General features: G+C 36.7%; 1 protein-coding gene across 4 annotated transcripts in view; it reads left to right on the forward strand.

Moving 5' to 3' along the window:
* The window catches only part of kmt2ba (lysine (K)-specific methyltransferase 2Ba), a 39,001-nt gene extending 15,228 nt beyond the window's left edge, over positions 1–23,773 (forward strand). For 2 of the 4 annotated variants that reach the window (XM_055157682.1, XM_020925852.2), the window contains exons 11-36: positions 918–1,031; positions 1,109–1,255; positions 1,374–1,466; positions 1,549–1,666; positions 1,846–1,956; positions 2,080–2,264; positions 2,585–2,683; positions 2,775–2,885; positions 3,039–3,115; positions 3,226–3,350; positions 3,719–3,804; positions 4,516–4,650; positions 5,316–5,474; positions 5,659–5,770; positions 5,991–6,069; positions 6,749–6,909; positions 6,987–7,142; positions 7,648–9,853; positions 11,170–11,292; positions 11,812–11,918; positions 11,999–12,124; positions 13,209–13,461; positions 14,062–14,172; positions 14,249–14,332; positions 14,423–14,552; positions 15,356–16,713. In XM_055157682.1, the coding sequence (XP_055013657.1) occupies positions 918–1,031; positions 1,109–1,255; positions 1,374–1,466; positions 1,549–1,666; positions 1,846–1,956; positions 2,080–2,264; positions 2,585–2,683; positions 2,775–2,885; positions 3,039–3,115; positions 3,226–3,350; positions 3,719–3,804; positions 4,516–4,650; positions 5,316–5,474; positions 5,659–5,770; positions 5,991–6,069; positions 6,749–6,909; positions 6,987–7,142; positions 7,648–9,853; positions 11,170–11,292; positions 11,812–11,918; positions 11,999–12,124; positions 13,209–13,461; positions 14,062–14,172; positions 14,249–14,332; positions 14,423–14,552; positions 15,356–15,631 (5,484 nt within the window). In that variant the 3' untranslated portion in view covers positions 15,632–16,713. Of the gene's footprint in view, positions 1–917; positions 1,032–1,108; positions 1,256–1,373; positions 1,467–1,548; positions 1,667–1,845; positions 1,957–2,079; positions 2,265–2,584; positions 2,684–2,774; positions 2,886–3,038; positions 3,116–3,225; positions 3,351–3,718; positions 3,805–4,515; positions 4,651–5,315; positions 5,475–5,658; positions 5,771–5,990; positions 6,070–6,748; positions 6,910–6,986; positions 7,143–7,647; positions 9,854–11,169; positions 11,293–11,811; positions 11,919–11,998; positions 12,125–13,208; positions 13,462–14,061; positions 14,173–14,248; positions 14,333–14,422; positions 14,553–15,355; positions 17,922–19,117; positions 19,269–21,432; positions 21,691–22,284; positions 22,422–23,623 lie in introns of those variants that run through there. The other 2 variants (XM_020925835.1, XM_020925834.1) reach the window with 2 other exon arrangements.
* Positions 23,774–25,193: the final 1,420 nt, after the last annotated feature.

Here is a 25,193-nt window from a genome sequence, read left to right on the forward strand (position 1 = left end):
CTCCAATTATTTGAATATAATAAAGTTTAATATTTTTTATCATTCATTTCAGAAGCAAATCCATATTATATAGATAGAATTACGAGGGCTGGGTATCATTCAGACGTTGCCAATATGATACATACTTCGATACAGTGATCTTACGATTTGATACGATTCACTATGATATATTTCAAATCGATTCGATACAGTTCAATAAAAAATTATGTTTAAGTCATGGCTGTGATTCTAAAAGTCTTTGTTAAACCAAATTCATATGAAACGCAAACATTTTAATCATCGAAACAGTGAATATGTCATGTTAAACGAGTTTCCTTCCTCTAAACAACTGTAGCACTGTAACAAAATAATTTAGTAAAATATGCCAAAAAATATTCTTGGTGATATATTGATACAGAAGCCACCTATATTGATACTGTATCATCACATTAAACGATACGATATATCGATATTTCAATATTTTTTCACCCCCCTATTAATTACACATAGAATGATGCTTGAAAGCTTTGAACATTTGAACATTTTCATGATATTCTAATAATTGGAGGCATGACACTATCCAGAAATGTGCTAAACAGTATGGCAAGTGTAAATTAAGCTTTATTTTTAACCTGTCCTTATGGAGCCTTTTGATTAGCTTCTGTTATTGACAAAAGACGAGTTTTGTCCAAAAAAAAAAAAAAAAAAAAAAGCTATTTTTTATGCATCTCCCACCTCTAATCTTCACAATTATGTTTCTGAATGAAAAATTATGAAAAAATAAAAACAAAATCTAATGGCATATGGCAAATGAAAGAAGTCATACATTTAAGCAAAGTAATTAAGAATAGTAAAGTAATTAATCATATTTTTGTGTGCTAAATATATGTCCAATGCATACTTTTATTCTTAACTGCTTATACTCCATGTTGTATCAGGAGGACTGTGCTCTGGAGAACGTGTGGCTGATGGGGGGCCTCAGTGTCCTGGCTTCTCTCCCAAATACACCTCAGCCAGTCTGTCTGCTCTGTGCCAGTCAAGGACAACACGAGGTAACATAAACAAAACACATTTTTATAAACATTGTTACCCATTGTTACTAATTTAAATGTGCTGCAATCCCCAACAGATGCTTTACTGCCAGATCTGCTGTGAGCCTTTCCACAGTTTTTGTTTATTACCTGAAGAGCGCCCCCAAGAGGAGAACAAGGAGAATTGGTGCTGTCGACGCTGCAAGTTTTGTCACGTGTGCGGACGTAAAAGCAAATCCTCAAAGGTATTCTGACGTTTTATTTTTGAGTTGAAATGTTTATGGTTCACATGATAAATATTAAAGCTAAAAAAAAACTGTAGAATATAGAAAATCATGTATTTACTTAACTTTTGTTCCTCAGCCTGTTTTGCAGTGCAGGCGATGCCAAACCTCATACCATCCTTCATGTTTAGGACCAACTTATCCCAAACCTTTGAACTGTGACGTGCCCTGGGTAAATAAATGCATTGTACACTACCATTTATCTGCCCATTTCTGTATTTTAAAACTATTACCATTATTTATTTCTTATCCAGGTGTGCATGACTTGTATTAGATGTCAAAGTTGTGGCGTGACCCGGGGGAAGACGTGGGACTTGGCCTGGAACCAAAAACAGGATCTCTGTCCTGACTGCACTGCATTGTATGAGAAAGGTCAGACAAATATTATGTGAAGTAATATTAGGTTGAAATGTTAGACTTCAGACTTAGACTTAGACAAACTTTATTGATCCACAAGGGAAATTATTTGGACACAGTAGCTCTCATATCACAATATATTATAATAACAAAGAAAAAAATTGTCTAACCTTTTATTTATTTATTTATTTTAGGAAACTTTTGCACCATCTGCCAAAAATGCTACGAAGACAACAGCCAACATGAACAGATTCAGTGTTCAAAGTGCAACCGCTGGATTCATGCAAAATGTGAAGGGATTTCAGGTCTGCATTATACAAAAAAAAAAAAAAACATTTAAAACCCATTTCTGTTACTTTTAATTAATGATGTTGGTTCTAACAAAGTACAGATTTAGCAGTGGTTTAAGCAACTCTTTCTTGTCACAGAGGAACTGTTCGAGTTATTTTCAAGCCTAGCGGAGGAGATGCCTTTCACCTGTTCTCCGTGCAATACACCTGAGGGCAGCAGTCTGAAGGGGGCGCTCCAGAGTAGGCTCACAGCTCAGCTCCAAGAAGTGCTCACAGACCTCCTCTCCTCCAGCACCACTCAGCATCTCCTAATCTGTAAACGGGTAAGAATTCATTGATTAATTAAATGTCTAATACCACCAGTTACACCAGTTACTTTAAACACCTTTAACCAATTATTTTTTTGCATGCCCTGTTTTATCATTTTTTATATTATTATTTGTTTCATGTTGCACCATAACACCAAAGCAAATTCGTTGTTTGTGAATTTTGTTGACACTGACAATGGCAATAAAACTTTCTGATATAATAAACTAAATCTCATACTTCACTAAATGAGTAAGTAGAATAATGTGGAATTTATATAGCTTTTTCCAGACTCATTTGTACATTTTAACATTTTCCATTTCATTCTATTTTGCAGTGCTACGAATCCCAGCCTCCAGAATACAACAGGGGTCATTCAGTCTGTGATCTTCAAGCTGTGGAGAAGAAATTCAAATCTGCTGTTTATGACTCAGTTGTGAGTATATCCACACTTACATTTTACATTTACTGCATCTAAGTATTTTATAAAACGTGTTCTGACATTATCATGTTTTTTGCGCATCCAGAAAACCTTCCATGCCGATGTGGCTTCTGTTTTGAGGAAGTGGCAAAAGGAGGAAGAGGCGCTTCCTGAGGATCAAAGACGAACCAGCGCAGCCAAAGATCATTATGTCAAAGTAAGTTCACTCATTTCATAAGGTCTTTCACAAATACTTACTCTACTAAAAATGCTTACTTACAATAATACTATGAATCTTTGTCCTGTTATTGTAAAGACTAACGCTAAGGCTAAATTATGTCTAAACTTTTTCTGTTTTGTTTTGTTACAGTTGATGGAACGGATATTTGTTTGGTTTCCTCAGAGTCATCTAAAAAACTGCAACTCATTTTCTGAACAATATCCAAGGTAAACTACTACTACATTATTCACATTTTTGCAGTTTCAAAGCAATATTCACTAATTTAACAGAATATTTTTAAGAAGTTTGCATTGCAATTTTCTTTTTGCCTTTTTAGTGGTATGCTCCCTGAGGCCGTCCTCCCACCATCCAAAGAGCACAGCTATGCACAGTGGATGGAGAGGTCATACCAGCAGAGGGCGCCACTCTCAAACCTGTCCACCCTGGCTCTTCAAACACGAGGTAAGGATTGGCAAATCCTTGTTACATTTTTTGCATAAAACATGCATATGTATAATAGAAAAAATAAATACGTCTTTTGTGTAACTGCAAACAAAAGCAATTGTCAAATATAGCTTGCTTATTTCCAAAAGGCAATGGGAAAAAGTAAATACTACTGTAATCCCTCCCCTTTTCAGTCTCAATTAACAAATGAGCATTTAGACTAATTTCCTGTACATATAGGCGATAACTGCACAGTATTCACATCTCAGTAAATTTTTTGTCATGTCATTCTTGAAATTTCATTGTGCAAATACGTGATTTTAAAGCAGTGGTAAATAAAGGTTTGTTTTTTTTGTTGTTGTTTTTTTTTTTTTTTACTATAATAGGTTTCGTCCATGATCATGAGTACAATAAGACAAAAGATGGGAGACAGTGTATGCTGTGTCAACAAAGTGGTGATGCTGCTCCATGTGTAAGTTTTTCAGTGTTTTCTCTGGACACTTTCTCTCACTGAACTGTTACATAGATATTGGATCTCCTTGTATGTATTCATTTGGGTTGCTAGCTCTTTGTCTTTCTTCTGGAGAGAAGTTTTGAGCTCTTGCATCTCCAAATCATCTGTCTTATTCCTGACTTTTCTGAAGTTTGAACGTTTTTACTTCAGATGCTTATTTTCCTGTACTGCAGAGTTGCACAAGTACCGGATCTCCTTATGTAAATTAATCTGGTCTTGCAGTTGCTTGTTTTTTTTCTGGAGAGAATCATTGAGTTTTTTTCAATTCCAAATCTTTTTCTTGGTTTATTCTCTCCTGAGAGTTAAGTTTGTGGTTTTATTTATTTTTTTCTTTGTAGGAAATCTCATTTTTGACCTACTATGGCGCCGCAATAGCGCCCCCTACCATAGACATGAAATGTCAGTATTATTGGATTTGTACTGAATTTGGGGATTAAATTCTATGAATGACTACAACCAAAATAATAATAATTACGGCCATGGAGCATTTTTCACGGTTGAGAAGCCGGGGTGCAAAGATTAAAAAAAAAAAAAAAACATTTAAAGGTGCTCTGTGTAATTTTTCTGATGGAGGATCTGCGGGCCTAGGCAGCGGTCATCATCATGGCTCTGAGTGGCTTTAAGTAGTATTGTTTTCCTTTATTAATTTGTCATCACTCCATTCAACAGGACCAAGGCCGGCTGTTGTACATGGGGCAGAATGAGTGGGCTCATATAAACTGCTGCCTGTGGTCTGCAGAGGTGTATGAGGACAACGGTGCTCTGCTGCAAGTCCACAGTGCTGTCTCTAGGGGGCGCCACTTGGTAATACATATAAAAGGATTTCATTTCTGAGGAGGGATAAACAGACAAATCTTTCCTAGCTTAACATACAATTATCAAAAGTGTGTACATTTAATATCATTTGCATCTTAGTTTTCCTCTGTACATTCTACATTTGACATGCTGGTTAGCACTCACTTCATTGCAAGAAGGTTTTGGGGCCTTTCTGTGTTGAGTTTGCATGTTTCGGCCAATGTGTGGGTGGGGTTTCCTTCATGCAGTCCGGTTTTCCCCATTAACCAAAACATGCATTACATAAAAATCCTCAAGCTAAGGTAGTTCTGACCAAGCCTAGCAACAAGATCATGGAGATGGGTCCCTGAGCGCGCTGTATTGTTGTACTCATTGCTCCTGAGAAGATGCCCCAGCGGCACTGAAGGATGGCTCAAATGCAGAGGACAAATTTACAGGGACCTTACCTTACCTCACCTCACCTTTATAGTTAAGCTCAATTTGTTAAATGTAGTAGGTTTTCTTCCTATTTACCCTCTGTTTTTGTGGAGATCCATAAAATAAATTTTATCTTAAAGCTTCTGTTACTAATGTGAAATAAAGAGATGCCTAATATTATAATTATTATTTTTACATATATCCTCAGATTGTTCCAAGCTGGGTCATATTTCCTAATGTCTACCTTTCATCTTTAGCGGTGTGATCGTTGTGGTCAGTCTGGAGCGACAGTGGGCTGCTGTCTGATGTCCTGCCAAAGTAACTTCCACTTCATGTGCGCTCGAATTGAGAACTGTGTCTTTCAGCATGACCGCAAAGTCTACTGCAACAGACACAGGGAGCTCATCAGTGACAAGGTGAGCTAATGTCATTTTATCACTGTAAACAAGTCAAATTCACTTTATTTAGATAGCACATTTTATAAACAAAACCATTTCCAAAGTGCTGAGCATATAAAGATGACATTAAAAACAAAACGACAATTAAGTTACATACATGCAGAATACATGTGATTTATGTTTTTCTGATTTTGATTTCCAGGTGGTGGAGGAGTTTGAAGTGCCTCGCAGAGTTTATGTGGACTTTCACGGGATTAATCTCAAAAGAAAGTTTCTGACTGGCCTCGAACCAGAGTCCATCAACATGTCAATTGGTAAATCTATGGATTTTACTCGTAGACTTTTACTTTGGGCAACATGTTATTTATATTGAAATAATTCTAAAGTAAATGGAAATCTTCTAATGCCAATGTGAATATTAAGGCCTTTTAAGTATAGATTTTGGTATTGATCTGAACCTATAAACTTTCTAATTCCTTATGCCAACTTTCTTTCCAACACTTTCCAACAGCAACTTTCTTTTCTTAATTACAGGCTCCCTTCAGATCCACAAACTCGGTGTTTTAACAGAGCTCTCATCAAATGGAAGAGCGCTGTATCCAGTTGGATATCAGTGAGTAAAAAAATATTCCATAAAGAATCCCTGATCCTGCTTATTTTGTTAAAATGAGCTTTGGAAAGTTGACAATTTTCATGTGATAATTTTTAATGGTTTAAAGGTACACTGTGTAACTTTTCTGGTAGAGGATCTGTGACCTCCTTGTCTCTAATGGAGATGTTGTTGCTTTGTCCAAAATGCTTCACAGTATTGCATTAAATGTATCCATTTCCTTGGAGACAAAATAGTGACACCACCAAGCCAAGTTGCATGCCAGTTCAGTGACGAGACTGTTTTATTTTAAGCAATAAAAACGCCTATAATTAAATAAATGCAAGATAGACAAATTTAATACATAGCAATAAAATCTCCATTATATTTAACATTTTTCTCACCCTTACCCTCTTATTTCTTCTGTTTTATTACTTACCTGCTCATACACACACACACACTTGCCCTCCCGTATAAGTAGAACAGAAGCCATTCTTATTGTCTCGTCACCCCCATCAAACCTTGCAAGTCTCCCTATCCCGTCAAGTCAAAATGTCTAATGTCTCTTACTGTTTGTACTGTCACACACAAAAATAAATGCAAAAATAAATTATAAAAAAATCTCCAAGTTAAAAAAAAAATCAGATGACAGCCCCTCCACTAGAAAAGTTACATAATGCACCTTTAATTTCTCCCTGTCCAGATGTTCTCGGTTATACTGGAGCACCGTGGACCCGCGGAGGCGCTGTAAGTACACATGTAAAGTCACTGAGGTCAGCACACCGCTCCCCGGTGAAGAACAAGATGCTAAGTTCGACCAAGGAGAAAACCACACTATCATCCACAGCCCAAACCACCACAGAGGTGAGGAGAATCGAACTGTTGGACATTTAATAACAGATTACCTTTTTTACATTTTTTAATTTAATGTTTTTTGTCAGATCTGGAGTCCATGGAGTGTGAAAGTTACCCAGTTAGTCCTGTCAAGTCCAGTACACCCTCCCCTAAAATGCACAATACATCTGGATCTAAGAGTCCAATCTACCCACACGCACGGAGACCAGCCGGGGGATCGTCCAGGCCTTTACCATCGCCAGGTAGACTGAATATATGTCATTTGTTGAATTTGTTATTACTGCAATACAGTATCTTTCCTTATTGCAAATTTCTGACATTTTTTGTATTTTATTTTGATTTAAATACAGAAATGTTCAGCATAATATTTAGTTATGGTTCAATAGCTTAATGTCTCAAGTCATTGAACCTCACTGGTTTAAAATACATCCAAATCTACTTTATTTCTATAGCACATTTTACAAACAAAGCAGTTTCCAAAGTGCTGCACAGAGACCAAGACAACAACAAAAGTTAGAATAGCTAAAAATTTTATCATACTAGTCCTAAAACAATAAAAGCAAATCCAACCATGAAATAATTATGCAGGAAAAAAGCAGCAAAAGTTTAAACAAATGCCTAAAACTGATTATGGAAAGAAAAACAGCAGATGTGTGCTGTAACTTTATGTAAAAGATCATAAGTGCTGTATGAAAGTAGTATTTTTTTGTCCATTATTAATAACTTTACTTTTCTCTTAATTTTTAGGGACAGCACCACCCAAACCTCATCACATTGTCACACTTCGGGACCTGGAGGACACACGTCGTACTCGCCGTCTCTCATCCCGGAGTCGCTGTAGCTCCTCCCCCTCAGATACTGACCCCTCCGCCCCCGCCGCCCACCGCTCCGGGGGTACCAGAACCTCCCTCTTCAGCTCCCCTCCGCGCTCAGCTGCCATCGGCACCCTCTCACCGCCACTGTCTCGCCAAAACTCTACCTCACCGGTGTGGGGCTCTCCGACCACATCCGGTTTCTCACCTCATCGTGGGTCCCTCAGTAACTCTCCAAAAGGAAGGCATAGCTTTAAAATCACCACTCCTGTTTCAGCAGAGGTCCCTCAAGACTTTCTGGCTTCATCCGAGGCAGAAGATGCAGCGGTCGCAACTACAAACGGGATTTCACTTGCCCCTGATAACTTGGAGGAGGAAGTTGCACAGTTAATGTCTCAAGAATTGCCCTATACAGTATTTGACACAGATGTAGCAGTGGACTCGATGTTAAACGCTAAGCTTGAGTTTGACGATAACTTGCTATCAGAAAATATGGCATTTAGCTGTCAAACCAACAAGGGGGAAGGTGAGACTGTCAAGCAGGGAAACGAAGCAGAGGATGACGATTCAAAACGTTACATAAAGTTTTCTCGAACTGTTGTTGATGTGCCCTCCAGCTCAGATGCCCCTAATCTTAACCCAGCTCAGTCTATCATGCAGCTAGATGGGGCCGATGGGGAGTCTGACAGTGATGGTAGCGAAATTATGGACAAAGAGACCCAATCTGCAGCTATTAAACAACTGGAGTCAATCTACAGTGGATCACAAAGTTCAAGCAACCAGCAGCCCCTCACGCCCTCTTCAGTTTTTGATAACAATGTCCTCCTTGACGCAGAAACGGGGCATTTCACATCTGCATCAAAAAACAACGCAGATGACGATGATAGCAGCACTAGCTCTTCTGACGAATCTGTTGAAGGTTTTAAAGATGATTTGAAAGATCCTGATTACGCCCCAGAACTTCCTAGCCCCCCTAAAAAACTGCAACCCCCAGTGAAACCTATTGCAATAAAACAGGCTACACCTACACCCCCTCCCAGAAAGATCAATCTTGTTATGCCCCAACAGCACAAAGTCAGACTGGTATTGCCTTCTCCGTCTGTTGGAAGTTCTCCTGGAGTAGCTAAAGTGGCTACGATTGGCACTGTCCCTCGCACTGTCACCTCACCTATTGTACTCAATGGACTCAATGCTTTGCCTATTCAACCTGGTGCACCGCGGGGAAGATCTATCGCTATCCGTTTAAACAATACAAAACCACTAGATCAACAACAAGGCGCTACCAATCAGGCAGCTATGGCCAATGCGAATGCCACAACTCCAGCTCCTCAGGTTTTATTAGTGAACAGACAAGGGCAAATTCTCATAAAAGACCCAAGAAGTAATACATATCAAGCGGTTAGCACAAACTCTCCAGCGTACAACAAGATAAGCCAGATTGCAAAACTTCTTCATAGCGGGAGTCCTTTACAACGCAACGTCCCGCGTGTTGTGATAAGACCCCAGACTGCCACGGCAACGCCCTCCACTACTTCAGAAACTACCACCTCGAATCAAGCTATTGCAGTGAGCTTGCCTACCCCCACAATACCAGTTAGTTCTGTCACAGCTATGAGCTTACCACCTCCAACTGTGTCATTGAGTACAACAAGTCCAGCTACTATAACTATTCCTGCAGCCATCACTGTCCCTTCAGCTGTGGATAGCAGTAATCCACTAACCCAAAAAAGGATAGTTTTCAGAATGGTAAAAACTGTCCCCTCTTCATCTCCAGCCACTTCTCCTGTTACCATCACGACTCCTGAACCCCAGCCTTCTAAAGAAGAGGACTCTGCCCAAGCCATCATCGAAAAGGCAATGGCAACACATCGTGAAGTAGAAAGGACAAAACCTATTATTATAAGAAAAGGCGGACGAAAACCTAAGTCTAAACCTGATCCAGTTGTTCAGAACGTGCCCTTTGCTTCACCGTCTGAACTAGATCAAAATGCCCCCCTCACTGACCCCAGTGCTATCGCACAGACCTCATCACGCACCCAGGTCCGAGTCAAGAGGGTGTCATCCTTATCTGAACGCCCGAGCAGGAAGAAATCCAAGCTGGACTATCTTGTAGATGCAAGTGATCCAGAGGACGCTGACAGGTAAATTGTGAATTGTTTTCCGCTCACTCCAGTTCTGGAAGTACATTTTCCATTAATTTGTCCCACAGACTTTTCGAACAATTCTAATGTTTAAAGGCATGATGGAGGCGTACCAGCTACGTGCTAACTAATATCTATATTATAATAATATATAATATCCATGTTTTAATGTTTTAAACCATATCCAGGATTAAGCAAACTGTATGAATAACTTTGCAGTTTATAAAGTTTTAGAAACAGATTTAAATTAAATTTATAGGTGGTCATTAACACTTAGCAAATTAGCTTTCGAACTTTTAATATACATTTTTTTTCTGAAAGTCTGAGATAAATGAATAGGAAATTTAATTTCCAGTCGGTCACTGTTGAGCGCCATAGATTATGTTTAAGGTGGCAAACTTTTAACTTTTGGCAAAGTTTTTGCACATTTTGATGGATTGTTGATTTTTGTGCTTATCTGTTTCATAATGAATTTTAGAACAGTAAACAAGCACCTTTCCCCAGAAGTGTGAGGGCTTATAATATAAATATATTTCTTTTATACAATGTGCAGCTTTCATTGGTGATATTTTTATGTTTATCTAATGTGTAATTGTAATCAAATATTTCTTCTGTTTGTGTGTTGACATTGACAATTGCTCCTGTGCCCCACTGTTTGTTGAACCGTCCCTTCATTAGTCCTGCTTCAGCTCCTGAGATTTCTCAAAGGAAAACTTCAAGTGTCACATCCATCATAATGTTTATCTTCTGAGCTGCTGACTTTTGAGACATCTTAAGTTAAACCCCTTAGATTGTATATAAATGAGCATGGCTAACCTGCTAGCCTCTGCGTAGGAAGTGTTCATGGGGGGGGGCAATCAATCAATCAATAATGGGGTCACATCTGGCTCTATCGAGTCTGGGTCCAGTAAATTATTAAAAATGTTCATCACTCTCTCTGTAACGGCTGCAGTGAGCTTTGTCATTTTGGTCTTAAAATGTTTGTATTAACCTGCTTTGTGAGCTTCATTTGACTGGAGCTGAACGTTATGGATGACATCATACCTCCTAAGAACACTTCTTTATACAGTCTATAGTTAATACTTATAAAAAAAATTAAAAAAAGAGAAAGATTGAACATTGCATACTTGAATTTTCTTGGGTTTTGAAAAATTAATGATAAATTTGAGCTGTGTTTGACCCCAACCATGTTATTTACAGGCAACACACACAAATATGATGTGCTGAATATACTAATCTTGAACATACCCCCAAAAAAGAGAAACGGAATTCTTGCGTTTTGATCAGTGTCTCATGTACGTATTTTATTTTTGCAGTAAATTCAGCGGTGTTCGGATAAAGGCTCCATCGTTGAAGGACGTGCTTGATCTGGACGAAGAACATAAAATGGAACCTGACCCACTTCGAATCGTGGCACCACCAGCTCCAAAACCCAGCAGGTATTTTTGTTATTATGTTTTATCTCTTATCACACAATAGTCATAACTCGACTCTGGTGTCTGAAAGTTGTTAAAAGCCTCTATAAACTCATTATGGTGAACATTTAGGCTGCATAAGTCACAAATAACTTGGGGCTAGTTCTGTTTTTCATGTTTTTAAGATGGTAAAAATCAGGTACAGCACCTTTTAGAACTAAGAAGCGATACATTTCATCATTTCTAAAACTGCAGATGTTTCTATTTGTATTCATTACTAAAGGGATAAAAACATGAAAAAATGCAAAACATAAACCTATATCTAAAAATGCATAACTACAGCCAAAGTTAATTGCCATTCCAAGTCCCCTGCTGAACCAAGGCCAGCCAGACAACCCACACAGGTGCCACCTGAAGAAGCCAAAGACCTGGAGCACTTGTTAAATTGACATAATGGGAATGCACCAGGATTTACATTTCAATAGTAAGTTGCCTAATTATGTATTTATATATAAGTGTGTTGTTTGTCCTCTGTCTGCTCAGATATCCCAGAGCTGATGTGGCACCAGGCGACTGTGATATGGACAGTAAAACGCACAAGTGGGTGAGCTCTCGGCACGGAGACCTCACAGAGTGGGGCCCTTATTCAGGTCTGTTACATTTTTAAACCAAAATGTTTACATAAAGGCTAAAATCCCTAATTTATCTTTTTCTTTGTCTTATATTTTAGGAGTCAGTTCAGAAGATGAGCCACCTGCCCTCAAATTCAGAAAGAAAACATGTATGAACCAACCACATCTGAGATTTGAAATCACCAGTGATGATGGCTTCAGCGTCAAAGCTAACAGTATAGAAGGTAGAGGCATACTTTTTTATAATAATAATAATACATTTTATTTATTAGGCACCTGTCTGTATACTCAAGGTCACCTTACAACAATAAACAAATATAAAAGCATAATTACAGAACTAAGTTAAATACAATATAAAACATACAGTTAAAAGCATACAAGGCAAGGCAATTTATTTGTATAGCACAATTCATACACAGTTAAGTAATTTAAATTGCTTTACAGAATAAAAAAGACATAAAAATCACAATTCAACAGGGCAGTCTGAACAGTTGTGTTTTGTGTTTGGATTTGAAGTATGAGAGTCAGTGTTTTGGAGGTCAAGAGGGAGAGTGTTCAAGAGTGACTGAAGGCTCTGCTCCCCATGGTGACGAGACGGGCAGAGGGAACAGAGAGGTGGAAAGAGGAGGAGGAGTGGAAAGAGGAACAGCAGAGGGAACAGAGAGCTGGAGAGAGGAGGAATGAAGGGAGAAAGAGGAGGAACAGAGGGAACAGAGAGTTGGAGAGAGGAGGAGTGAGACAGGAGCAGAGCGAACAGAGCTGGAGAGAGGAGTGGAAAGAGAGGAGGAGCAGAGGGAACAGCTGGGAAGAGGAATGAAGGAAGAAAGGAGGAGCATAGGGAACAGGGAGCTGAGAGGAGGAGTAGAGGGAACAGAACTGGCAATAGAAAAAGGAGGAGCAGGGGTAACAGCTGGTGAGAAAGGGACAGAGCAAACAGCTGAAGGAGGAGCGGAGAGAGGAGGAGTAGAGGAAGTGGGCAAATGTGGCAATGTAGTGAAGCTCAGATGTGGAGGAGTGAGGTTGTAGGAGGGCTTTGAATGTGAATGTGTATATTTGTATTGAATGCAGTGTGTGTTAGGGAGCCAGTGGAGTTGTTGTAGGACCGGTGTGATGATGTGGGCAGCTGAGTTTTGGATGACCATATGCATTTGTACTGTACTAATTCAGCAGGCAGAGACTCATGTTTGTCATTTCACTTCTGAGACCTACATTTGTTAGATTAAAATACTTCATACTTTTTATTAATTCAAAGAGATTGATGTCAAATAGTCTTTTTTCCTTGGTCACATAAGCTGTCTCTCTCCTCAGTGGCATGGCGGGCGGTGATTGACGGCGTGCTGGAGGCGCGAGCAGACTTTCACCTGAAACAGTTGCCTCTAGGTGGGATGAATGGGCCTCGGGTGCTGGGTCTCCTCCATGACGCGGTGCTCTTCCTCCTGGAGCAGCTTCAGGGAGCGGCTGACTGCAAACAGCACCGCTTCAGGTTCCACCGCTGTGAGAACCAAGAAGAAGAACTACCCCTCAACCCCAGCGGCTGTGCCCGGGCCGAAGTCTGCACACGGTACTACACTTGGCTGCTTATGGGCATGCTTAGGGGCATAGATATAACACAAAAGATGATCCAACTATTATAATGCAAAATGCAGCCACAAAAAATGCTACACTTTAAATTTACTCTTCTTGTGGTGTTCTGGTGCTACAGCATGCTAAAAATAAAGCCAATTACTTTTATAATGAAAGAGGGTGGGGGTATTATGCATTTTTTTAGCTTTCTACCATGTTGTAATGTTGTTCCCTCATTTAAAAACATGCCTGAAGAGTCATCCATACATGTTTGAGTATTTTAGTATTTTCCCTCCCAGGCCCTATTTGAATCTTCCTCACGATTAGCTGTGAGATTCTGTGCACTGTTCAGCCCACAAGCCTACAACAGTTCTCCATAAATATACCAAACACAATGCCAAACCATACACTTGGCAAACCCAATGCGATGTGCACGAGTTTCATCAGCGGGATACAGCTGATTGTGTTGAGATTAGCGCTGAAGGTGGAGTGACTTAACGCATGCAGCCAAGGGAGGGGGGGCAGACTTGGAGCATCAAAAACAAAAGAAACTTGCTAAAACAATATTTTTGTATTGACTTTTCTTTTTATTTCTCAGGAAAGCCACCTTCGATATGTTTAACTTCCTGGCATCGCAACATAGAGCTCTCCCTGAGATCATTGGTCCCTTTGAGGAAGAAGATGATGATTTTCCTCTGAAATCTTCCAGGTAACTCCATCTTTTATCATACTGCATCCTGTCATTGAAAAAAAAAGATAAATTAATCTATTTTGTTCCTGAGCAGACGATTCACCAGCACTGAGCTCCCTATGGCTATGAGGTTCAGACATCTGGAGAAAATTTCCAAAGAGGCAGTTGGAGTTTACAGGTATGTCCAAAGATTTGCTACATTATTCTTGCTCTATATTAATTAAACCAAAGCATTTGCTAAATTGTTTTTTTTTTTACTTTATTTTAGATCTGCAATCCACGGAAGAGGCCTTTTCTGTAAACGAAACATTGAGGCTGGTGAGATGGTGATCGAATACGCTGGAGCGGTCATTAGAGCTGTACTCACGGACAAAAGAGAGAAATATTACGACAGCAAGGTTCGTAAAAACAAATACGTATGTTAATGAATAATATGTAACCATTAAGGATGGGGTGAGATACTAAGACGTAAAATTAGACTTAATTTCGCTTGTGGATCAATAGTTTGTTTATTTGGACACAGAAGCTCACACATCACAATATATTATAATAACAAAAATTGAATAAACTTGCCCCAGGATTGTACACAGATGAGGAAAACTATCTCAAATATTTTTTTTTCCGTGGGTTTACATTTTGATTAGACAAAAACAGTTAATTGGCTGGGTTGCATTTCTTGAGACACTGTAGATCCAACAACAGAAATAAAATATAAAAATAGCAAATGAAATAATCCAAGTCAAATGGTATTGTAGATGAGTTTAGACTTAATTTATTATTAAATTTACTTTATATTTTAAACCTGTGAAAATTGGGGCTGTTGTCCCATACCCCAGGGTTTTAGGGGCACAGAATTGGATCCTCTTCCTATTAATTTATATTAGAGGGGGATCTATGTAAAGCTTCTTGCCCCAGGCCACCAAATTTCTGCTAACCTGCCTGCTATAAGAAGTAGTAGTTATTAAGTTTCCTACATTTTTGTAGTTTTTACCTCATTCTCTTTTTGGTCACTTTATTTGTATTAGATTAGTATTATACACAACTCTTAATAAGATGTGTTTTAATTAGCACAAATCAACCAAACAAGACAGTATTATATAAAATGGAAATATATCAAATAGTTAGATATAAATATGTTATATATATGTTACATATTTAAATGCCAACTTTCCTGACTTGTCTTTGGACTCATCCCGTTCAGGGCATTGGCTGCTACATGTTCCGCATTGACGACTTTGACGTGGTTGACGCGACGATGCAGGGGAACGCGGCGCGCTTCATAAACCACTCGTGTGAGCCCAACTGCTACTCGCGCGTCATCAATGTGGATGGACGCAAGCACATCGTAATATTTGCCCTGAGAAAGATTTACAGAGGAGAGGAGCTAACCTATGACTACAAGTTCCCCATTGAGGATGAGGACAGCAAGCTGCACTGTAACTGTGGGGCCAGGAGGTGCCGCCGATTCCTCAACTAAGCTCAAGTTTAGCCATCATTTCTGCACTAGAACAAGAGTGGAGGAGCAAATGATGTGATGTTGCTATGAATTTCAATTTGACAACGCATGCAGTTGGGTCCACTGACTGTACAGTGACCAGTTTGCAGTTACGCAGTCAAACCTCATCAGATGTGGTGGTCGAATTTTCCAGTTATAGCCATTTTTTATTTATTTGTATTTAAAATGCAAGTATGAAGAGATGGTCAACCAACAAAATTATGTACAACCTGGTTTACTGTGGAAATGGCTGAAAAGGATGATAGTACACCAAATTCAAACATGGGTCTCTTTACTGTGAAAAATTGTCAAATAAGGAAACCGTGTTATCAATATATGCATAATAAGTAACTGATTCAACTTTTACTGGCTTGCAACAACGAAATATCCCATTGCTGTGATTCCCAAACTTGGCAGCAGGTTATTGTACAATTTCTCTATAGATATATAAAGTCATATACTAAAACCACATCATTCACAAGGCTAGAATAATCAAAAATGTTTCAAATTTAATTAAGCTTTGAAAGGAAAGTCATACTAGCTAATATCACTGTAGTATATTCTCAAATTGCACTGCAGAAAGACTTATAAATAATATTGTGGACAAAATTAATGGGAATATATTGGGCATCTGATCCCGTCCTTTTTGCGTAAAGTTTAATTCACATAAACAAATGGTCAACACCACTTTGTGGAGCAGCTACATTTTACTATCACCGCAGCATACAATGGTGATTTCAGTCTTATCCTGTTCATAGTTTTAAAAATGTGCATTTTTCAAGAAAAGTAGAACTAGTTTTAAACCAGTCAAATCCTGTTTTCCGCATTAGTTATTAAGTTCATTGTTTTTATTTGTGTGTCTCGCTTTTATTCCACTATCACAGTTTGTTGATAACTTTTGCTGTTTGTGTATTTAATGGTCTATGAGGGACAGAGCCTCAGGGCGGATTCAAAAATATATATAATGTAAATGCCACAGTCCCATGTTTTTGTATTTTTGTATATTATGAACAATAAATGTAAAATTAACACACTTTGAAGGAAATAAATGAGTTGAGCTTTTATCTTGCTTGTTATTTGTGACATAAGTTATTTTATTTTCGGGGGTTTGGCATGCTACCTCAACAGGAAACCTTAAGTTCACTTGTTATTTTATGGCTGAGTTATGTTCATATAGGTCAGTTCAAACAAAATACAACCAAGACTTACTTTTGTCTAATATGTTGAATAGAAAACCTGTACATAGGGTTTAAACTGAAGACTTAAATGGGGTGTCTGTGTTTTCTAAAATAGTGACTGCATTTGGTATTGCTTATACCACGCCTCTGTACATACTTGTATACAGTTGTTTGATAATCTTTTCCAGCTTTTTTTCCATTTCCTAATTAAAGTTTCACATTCAAACTATGTTCACAATTATTTTCTCAGAATTTTGTATTAACAGAACAATCTTAAAGGTGCATTGTGTAACATTTATAGTAAATCTGCCTTCTACTGGTCTCCATGGTGATGTTATTGTTATTCTGCAGTATGGCATTAAAAATATATATCTTGCTTTTATTCAATTAGAGAAGTTTGTTTCTCAAAACTACCACAAAAACATGCATTCTTACTGTGCACGGGTCCCACTTTTCCACAGATCTGACCTGTAACTTGGGCTGGTGATGTGGTTGCTTGTCTCCATGGAGAAATAGTTAAATTAAAGGCCATACTTTAGAACATTCCAGGGGAAAAAAAGCAATAACGTACATGTAGTCAAGCAAGCGGCGGACCCTCTAACAAAAACAAAAAAAAAAACAGAAAAGTTAAGCAATGCACCTTTTAAATGTACTTTCAACGCTTTTTTACACTAGGTTAATTGTCAAAATAACACTGGCACACTTGTTCTCATATATTTAGCCATATTTCACTGTATTATATGGCACATTATTATTTTATGTGGATCCAAAGCAAATCATTTAGACTGTATATGTTAAATTTAAACATGTAAATGGGAAAAATGTATTGAAATATTTAGATTCAACATTTATTTTTATTACAATGGTGTTTACTTTTTGGGGTTTCCATTACGTAAGGACATTATCTCCCTGCTATTTCTTTGAACATAAGGAACATATGGCTGTTTCCCAGAACAGTGCATACGTTGTACCTTTCTATCGTGAGAAACGTAGCAGGATGAATGGCAGTATTTAAAGGGGGGATTTTCGTGTCCTGGTCTCGAGAGTGATCACGATGAAGGCCCTCATCTTCCTAGCTTTGCTTGGCGCAGCTTGTAAGTCCATTTATATGAAAAAAATATTTAAATAAAAATAGCCTATGCATTATTTTCAGTGATAGATGCTCTGTTATATAGCAACTCTGTTACTATAATTTACTTATTTATTTATTATGGTTACTTGAACTTTTTGAAAATCTTGTACATCTCTGTGTATATTCCAGATATTATACATTTACTCCTACTTCAGTCATCTATTTTAAATTCTAATATAACTCTGAATAGGGTTAAAAAAAAAAAAAAAAAAATGGGTTACTCTAGAAGTGTTAATTTGTATTTCTTGCACCACTACTTCAAATAGGATTTAGTTTTTAATTTTTTGTGGTTTGTCCTTTGAAAATACTACATTTAGTTCAGTTTTTCTGTTTTGTCTTCACATTATCAGATGTAATGCCCAGACAGTGTTATTTGAGTATTATCTTGGTTCAATACTTTGTTTTTCTACTAATATTATTTTGAAGTAATGTTACTATTACTTGAGTACACTTAATGGCTACTCTACCCGTGTTCAACAGATTTTGATTTCTTATATATACACAGCTTAAAATGTAGTGATTTTGATAAAGATTTGTGCAGAATTTTGTTCAACAGACACCATCCAATAGTTTTTTGGTTTTTTTTTTTAGCTGTTTTTATTAGTATGTTTTTGTTTACTCAAAGTATGAACATGTTAAAAATAAACCTTCAGCCTTTTCAGGACGTTTCACACAATAATGTGTCAGAATGTAGTGGAGCAGAAAGTAAAAAGTATCCAATTTAAAATCTACTGAAAGGTGCACTGTGTAAATTTTTGGTTGTTGGTCCGTCACCTGCTTGGTATTGCACGGCCTAGAATGTTCCATAGTGTCACATTAAACAGATCAAATTTACATTTATTCAATTACAGGTGGTTTTATAGCTCAAAAATAGCTAGAAAAACAGACATTCTGACTGTGAGTAGGGTTGCCTCTCCAGAGATCTGACCTGTAATTTGGTCTGGTTTGGTCTCCATGATCATAGAAAGGTTTAATACCATACTATGAAAATATTCCAGACAAAGCAATAACATCTCTATGAAGAAAAGCATTTGATGGACCCTCTACCAGAAAAGTTACACAATGTATAAGTACAGTTACCTCAAATCTTTACTTGAGTACAGTACTTTTTACTAATTTTACTTTATTACGTTCCATCACTGCTTGTTTGTTCGACAGTTGCTGCAGAGGATGATAAGATCGTTGGAGGATATGAGTGTCCCAAAAACTCAGTCCCGTACCAGGTGTCTCTGAACGCCGGGTACCACTTCTGCGGGGGCTCTCTCATCTCCAGCCAGTGGGTTGTGTCTGCCGCTCACTGTTACAAGTCGTAAGTGCAGAAAATTACTATTACATTACACTTTATTTTTACTGACATTTTGGGTGGCTCCTCATATTCTTAGATATGACACCAAATAATGACCACAATGTCCCTGATACAACTAAAACAATCTCCAAAGTAGTTTTAAACCAGTTTTACAAGGTGTTAAAACTGTACGTAGAAAGTTTGTCCACTGATCCGAAGGTTGGCACTTCGAATCCTGCTCCCACAGATGAATGCTGTAATTTTGTCCTTAGGCAAGACACTTAATGCCTCACTCCCAGTGTTTGTGTACACTGGTGTATGAATGTGTGTGTGATTGGGTGAGTGGTTCCTTGATGTAAAGTGATTGTGAGTGCCTTCAAGGTAGAAAATGGTTTATAAAAATGTGACCATTTACCAAATCACAGACAAAAGTTAAAAGGAGTCAATGATTAAACAGATTTAATTAACATCAAGACATAAAAGAATGAGAACTTCGCATATCAGTTACTTGAGACAAGTGCTTTGGAGAAGAGGGAGCAGCCCAAGGACATAGAGGAAAATGCCAAAACATTGCACGGTTTGTCCTAATAAATCTCACAATTTACAAATAAGATGGCGTTTCTCTATTTATCAAGACAAAAGTAATATTTTATGGTTACACACATAGTGTGTAACCATAAAATATTAATATAAAAATAAATATTAAATAAAATTTTATTTTATTAGTCTAATTTTAATAGTAGATGTGATTATGTGCTTTATGGTGGATTATGTAACTTTTCTTGTGTGGGATCTGCTCCGTGTTTGTGTGGAGATGTTGGTGTGTTGATCTGTACTCTAATTTGGCATGATGGTGTAGTATTTTTGCAGCAATTAAACACCTGGAATTGAATAAATGCACTGTTGATAAGTTAAATTAAGTTAAATAAAAAATATAAATACAAATTAAATATACAACACAAAAAGACTTTGTGAAATTATGGGAACCTTATTTAAATATTATATCAAAAAAATGGAAGTGATGTATGTATATATATATATATATATATATATATATATATATATATATATATATATATATATATATATATATATATATATATATATATATATATATATATATATATATATATATATATATATATATAATATTGTTATTGTTGTTGTCCAGAATTGGCGGTGACAAATACAGATTTTTTATTTATTTTCATTAATGTTGTTGTTGTTGCTATTGTTGTAATTATTATTTTATTTTAGTATTATTATTTATCTCATTTTATTGTTTATTAATTACTTATTTTTTTATTAATATTTTTTATTTATTTTGTATAATTTTTTTATATTATCTATCAATTTATTTATTTATGTTTCTCTACTAATTTTTATTAATATCTATCTATTTATTTTTAATGTTATTTTATATATATATATATATATATATATATATATATTTTTTTTTTTTTTTTTTTTAAGTACATATGGTCACCGAATATAAATCAAGGACTCACCTGCGACTGATAAATTGTATTGTGCAAACATTGTATAGTGAATATGTGAATGTGTATGAGTGTGTGAGTGTGTGAAATTTGTTTGCAATTATTATTATTTTTATATTTATTTTATTTTATTATTATTATTATTATTTATTTTATTTTATTATTATTATTTTTGGGTTGTATGTTGACCTGTGTTAACGTGGTCAGTTGTTCTTGTGGAATTTTTATTGTCTGAAAATCAATAAAAATATTGGGAAAAATAAATAAAAAATACAACACAACATTCCAGAAAAACTTGAAGGTTGCATCGTGCACCTTTAAATGATGTACATAAACTCGTGGACAATAGCGTACACAAACAATATTTTCTTTTCTATCTTTCCTTTCAGTTGATGCTTTTATGTCTTGTTTAAAAACACACTTTTACTCACTGGCTTTTATCCCTGCATGAGAATTGTGTGGTCCTCTGTCTGTCTATTATTGATTTTATTTTCTATTTTTCTATTGCTCATTTTAGTATTTTTTCTGTTTTTGTATTGACTTGCTTATTTATTTTCTATGCTTTATTCTGTGTAAATTTATATTGTGCCTACTCTGTGCAGCACTTTGGAGGCTTGTGTTGGTAAAATGTGCTATATAAATATAAGTTAGATTTTATTTCCTTGTTTATTTATTTATTTTTCTCACTTTAGTCGCATCAATGTCCGTCTGGGTGAGCACAACATCGCTGTGAACGAGGGCACAGAGCAGTGGATCGACTCTTCCAGAATCATTAAACATCCTCAGTACAACAGCTACAACCTGGACAACGACATCATGCTGATCAAACTCAGTCGCCCAGCAACCCTCAACAGCTATGTCCAGACGGTGGCGCTGCCGAGCAGGTGCCCCATGGCTGACGAGAACTGCCTGGTGTCTGGATGGGGCAACATGTCTGCTAATGGAAGTAAGTTCAGAGAAATACTAAAATAATACATAAATTATCCACATGACTTAGTATTCGTTAGGGTTTCAAGTAGGATAGTGAATAGGCCCAAGAATAGCAGTGGTGGAAGAAGTACTCCATTTTGTTACTTAAGTAAAAGTACAGAAGCAAAGAAATATTCAAGTAAAATTATTAGTGCCTGTTTAATGTGGTTAAAGAATAAAGTATTTAACACAGCTTTTGAGATCTAATAAAGTTTCTAAAGTTTGATTTTGATAAAGATTTGTGCAGAATTTAGTTCAGTAGAAAATAGTTTTTTTTCTAGCAGTTTTTATTTGTCAATTTGAACTGAACCTAATTTTTTTCAGCAGATCTTAAACAACAATAACAAATACTTACTTTTTTCAGTAAAAGTAAAAAAGAGAAGCAATTCCCATCACTGCTTGTTTTTTGAGCTTTAAAACCACCTGTAATTGAGTAAATGTAAGGCAGATCTCTTTTAAGTCATACTTTGGAACATTCAAAGCAAAGCAGTGACATATCAAAAGAAACAAGCAGGTGATGGACTATCAGCTGAAAAGTTACACTGTGCACCTTTAAATGATTGTACTTTGTCCAGGTATGATGCCTGACAGACTGCAGTGCCTGAGACAGCCCATCATTGACGACAGGATCTGTAAAAACTCCTACCCCCACCTCATGACGCCCAACATGCTCTGCTCCGGCTTCATGTCCGGAGGAGCCAGCAGCTGCCAGGTAACCATGGCAACAATGACCTGGGGAAAATAAAATGAAAATAATTGTTTACATACAATTAAATAAAAAATAAAGGAAAGGGAATGCTGCCAAGTAGATTCAAATTAGGAGGAATACTTTTTTTTTGACAAATCAAACAAACAAAAAATAATACAATTCTGTAGTTCTAGTCACATTACAGAATAACAATTGTCCACTCACTGTTTATGCCCTTGCATTGGTTTCCTCCTCTCGTTTCATTCCTCTTAAGCCTTTTTTGACTATATTTTAAATGTATATTACACAAAATTGACTCTTGTGAACTTTAAGCCATTTTATAATGTTGTTACCTTCCCAAAAACAAGTCTGGAGTTGTGTTTTGTTTTATTCACACATGTTTGAATAATACTTTATTATTAATCTGTCTTTAACCACAAAGCTCAAAATGCTCTGTTCCACCTTGTGATGTCATGTAGTGGATAACAGCTTTCTTTTACCTTTAGTTCAGTAGATTGGCATTTCTAGGTCTGAAATTATTCAAATGACTCTAGTGAAGGTGTGTGTGTTTAAAAACACAGTGGAGCACTTTCTGTATTACTCCATGACATCACAAGGTGGAACAGTGTTTTCTGTTTGAGAGAAGAACTCAGCCTAAATATGCAGGGTTTGTGTGTTAAATGTGTGAATGAAACAAAACACAACTCCAGGTATGTTTGCCATGAGGAAACACCTTAATTAGGGTCCTTTAAAAACACGAAAGATGTCATTTAATAATTAGGGATGTAACAATATCCGAAATATCGTGATATTGTATCGTCAAAAGTCTCATGATAATATTGTGGGCCATCATAATATATTGAACCACAAGTCTCTTTGCTTGAATTCATTGCTGTGGTGCTGTCGCAAAAAAAAAAAAAAACAGAGGGAACTACATAGACCATGATCCTTTGCTGTTTCAGCGCAGACTCTGTGAAGAAATAACTGTTATTAAGCACTTATAAATCTTAATTCTTTGTATTATAACAGTACCAAAGACTTGTTGGCATTTTAAAAGGAAAAAGTAGCATATTCACAGTTTTGTTACCCTCTGCAAAATATCACAATAAATATTGTATTGTGAGATACATATCATGAAAATATCGTACGGAGAGGTTTGGATACTGTTACATCTCTATAATAATATATTCCCACTTGAGTTAATCTGACATATCTTTGCCCTATAGGGAGACTCTGGTGGTCCTTTGGTGTGCTCGGGTATGCTTCAGGGGGTTGTGTCCTGGGGGTATGACTGTGCCATGAGGGACCACCCCAGTGTCTACGCCAGAGTCTGCCGTTTCACCAGCTGGATCAAGTCCACCATGTCCAGCTACTAAATCCTAACTCATACAACTCCACACAGTCGCACAGGATCAGATCATAGTGTAGTTTTATTTTGCATATTTCTTAAGTATTATACAGATCATGTGAATAAATTCTTGCAAACATGCTTCTCTTTGAGTTGACAGTTTAATACAATCATGCTTCGGCTTGGTGATATAAATTACACACTTATTAGTATTTAATGGAGGATGTGCAAATGAGAAAGAGGAAGTTTTATATTGTCAAACTGCTATAAATGTTGTAAATCTTTCATGGAAATTATGATATGAAGTGCACTAGAAATTCAACATCTCCTACAATATATTATTGTATTATTAAGTGTTGTTTAAAGGTGCACTGTGCAACTTTTCTGGTGGTGTGTCCACTACCTACTGTACTTGTCTCCATGGAGATGTTATTGCTTTGCGTGTAATGTTCCATGGTATGACATTAAACATATCCATCTAGCATTTATTCATTACTGGTGCTTCTATTGCTCAACAATACAATAATTCCTTCTGCGAATAGGGGCGACTCTCCACAGATCTGGACTGTAATATGGCACAGTGCTGCTTGTCTCCCTATAGATAGAGATAGATATAGGTTTAATCTGTACTGTGGAACATTCTAGACAAAGCAATAATGGAGACAAGCAGGTAGAAATGTTACGCAGTGCACCTTTAATGGTATATGCCAACAGAGGTGATAATACGATAACGTTAGAATCAAACCACAAACGAGTTAAACATGTGTGAACTTCCATTTAAAATAATATTTAAGTTAAAAATTAATATGACAGGTTAGAAAGGTTACACTTCAATCTGTAGATCATTCGTTCATTCGTTTTTCAATATAAAACCAATAATAAGAAAACGAATTTAGCCGCAAGCGGCAGTGAACCAGAACTGAACCAGAACTAAACCCAATCTAAACCAGGATTAAATCAGGACTACATCAGGTCTAAACCAGGACTAAACCAGTACTAAACCAGTCTCAGTCCTGGTCTCAGTCCTGGTCTCAGTCCCAGTTGGTTTTGGAGACAAATAATGAAGAAAATAGTTGTTTTTTCGTTTTCTTATTATTATTTTTATTTTGAAAAACAAATGAATGAATGATACACACTACACTTTCCTTCATTGTTATCATCCTCAGTGACATTTGATTTTACAAAAGATCTTGCTTAGTTTGATGATTTTGATGCAGTTTATAATTTTGTGTCCTGTGAGCACAGGTCGAGGTAATTCCATCACTCTAACCTAACAACCATACTACAACAAGTGTCAATGATTGTCTAATTTACAAATATTAATTATATGACAAGTTAAAATCTGTTAAAACACCTTTATTTTGTTAAATTGATGTTTAAAACTTCATAATAATCAGAACATTATATACCACAGGTACTATCCCGTGAAACAATAATTTGAAAAACAT

Source organism: Boleophthalmus pectinirostris, unplaced genomic scaffold, assembly GCF_026225935.1.
Source record: "Boleophthalmus pectinirostris isolate CB_2022bp ecotype Guang Dong unplaced genomic scaffold, ASM2622593v1 HiC_scaffold_21, whole genome shotgun sequence".
In the NCBI taxonomy this organism is placed as follows: Eukaryota; Metazoa; Chordata; class Actinopteri; order Gobiiformes; family Gobiidae; genus Boleophthalmus; species Boleophthalmus pectinirostris.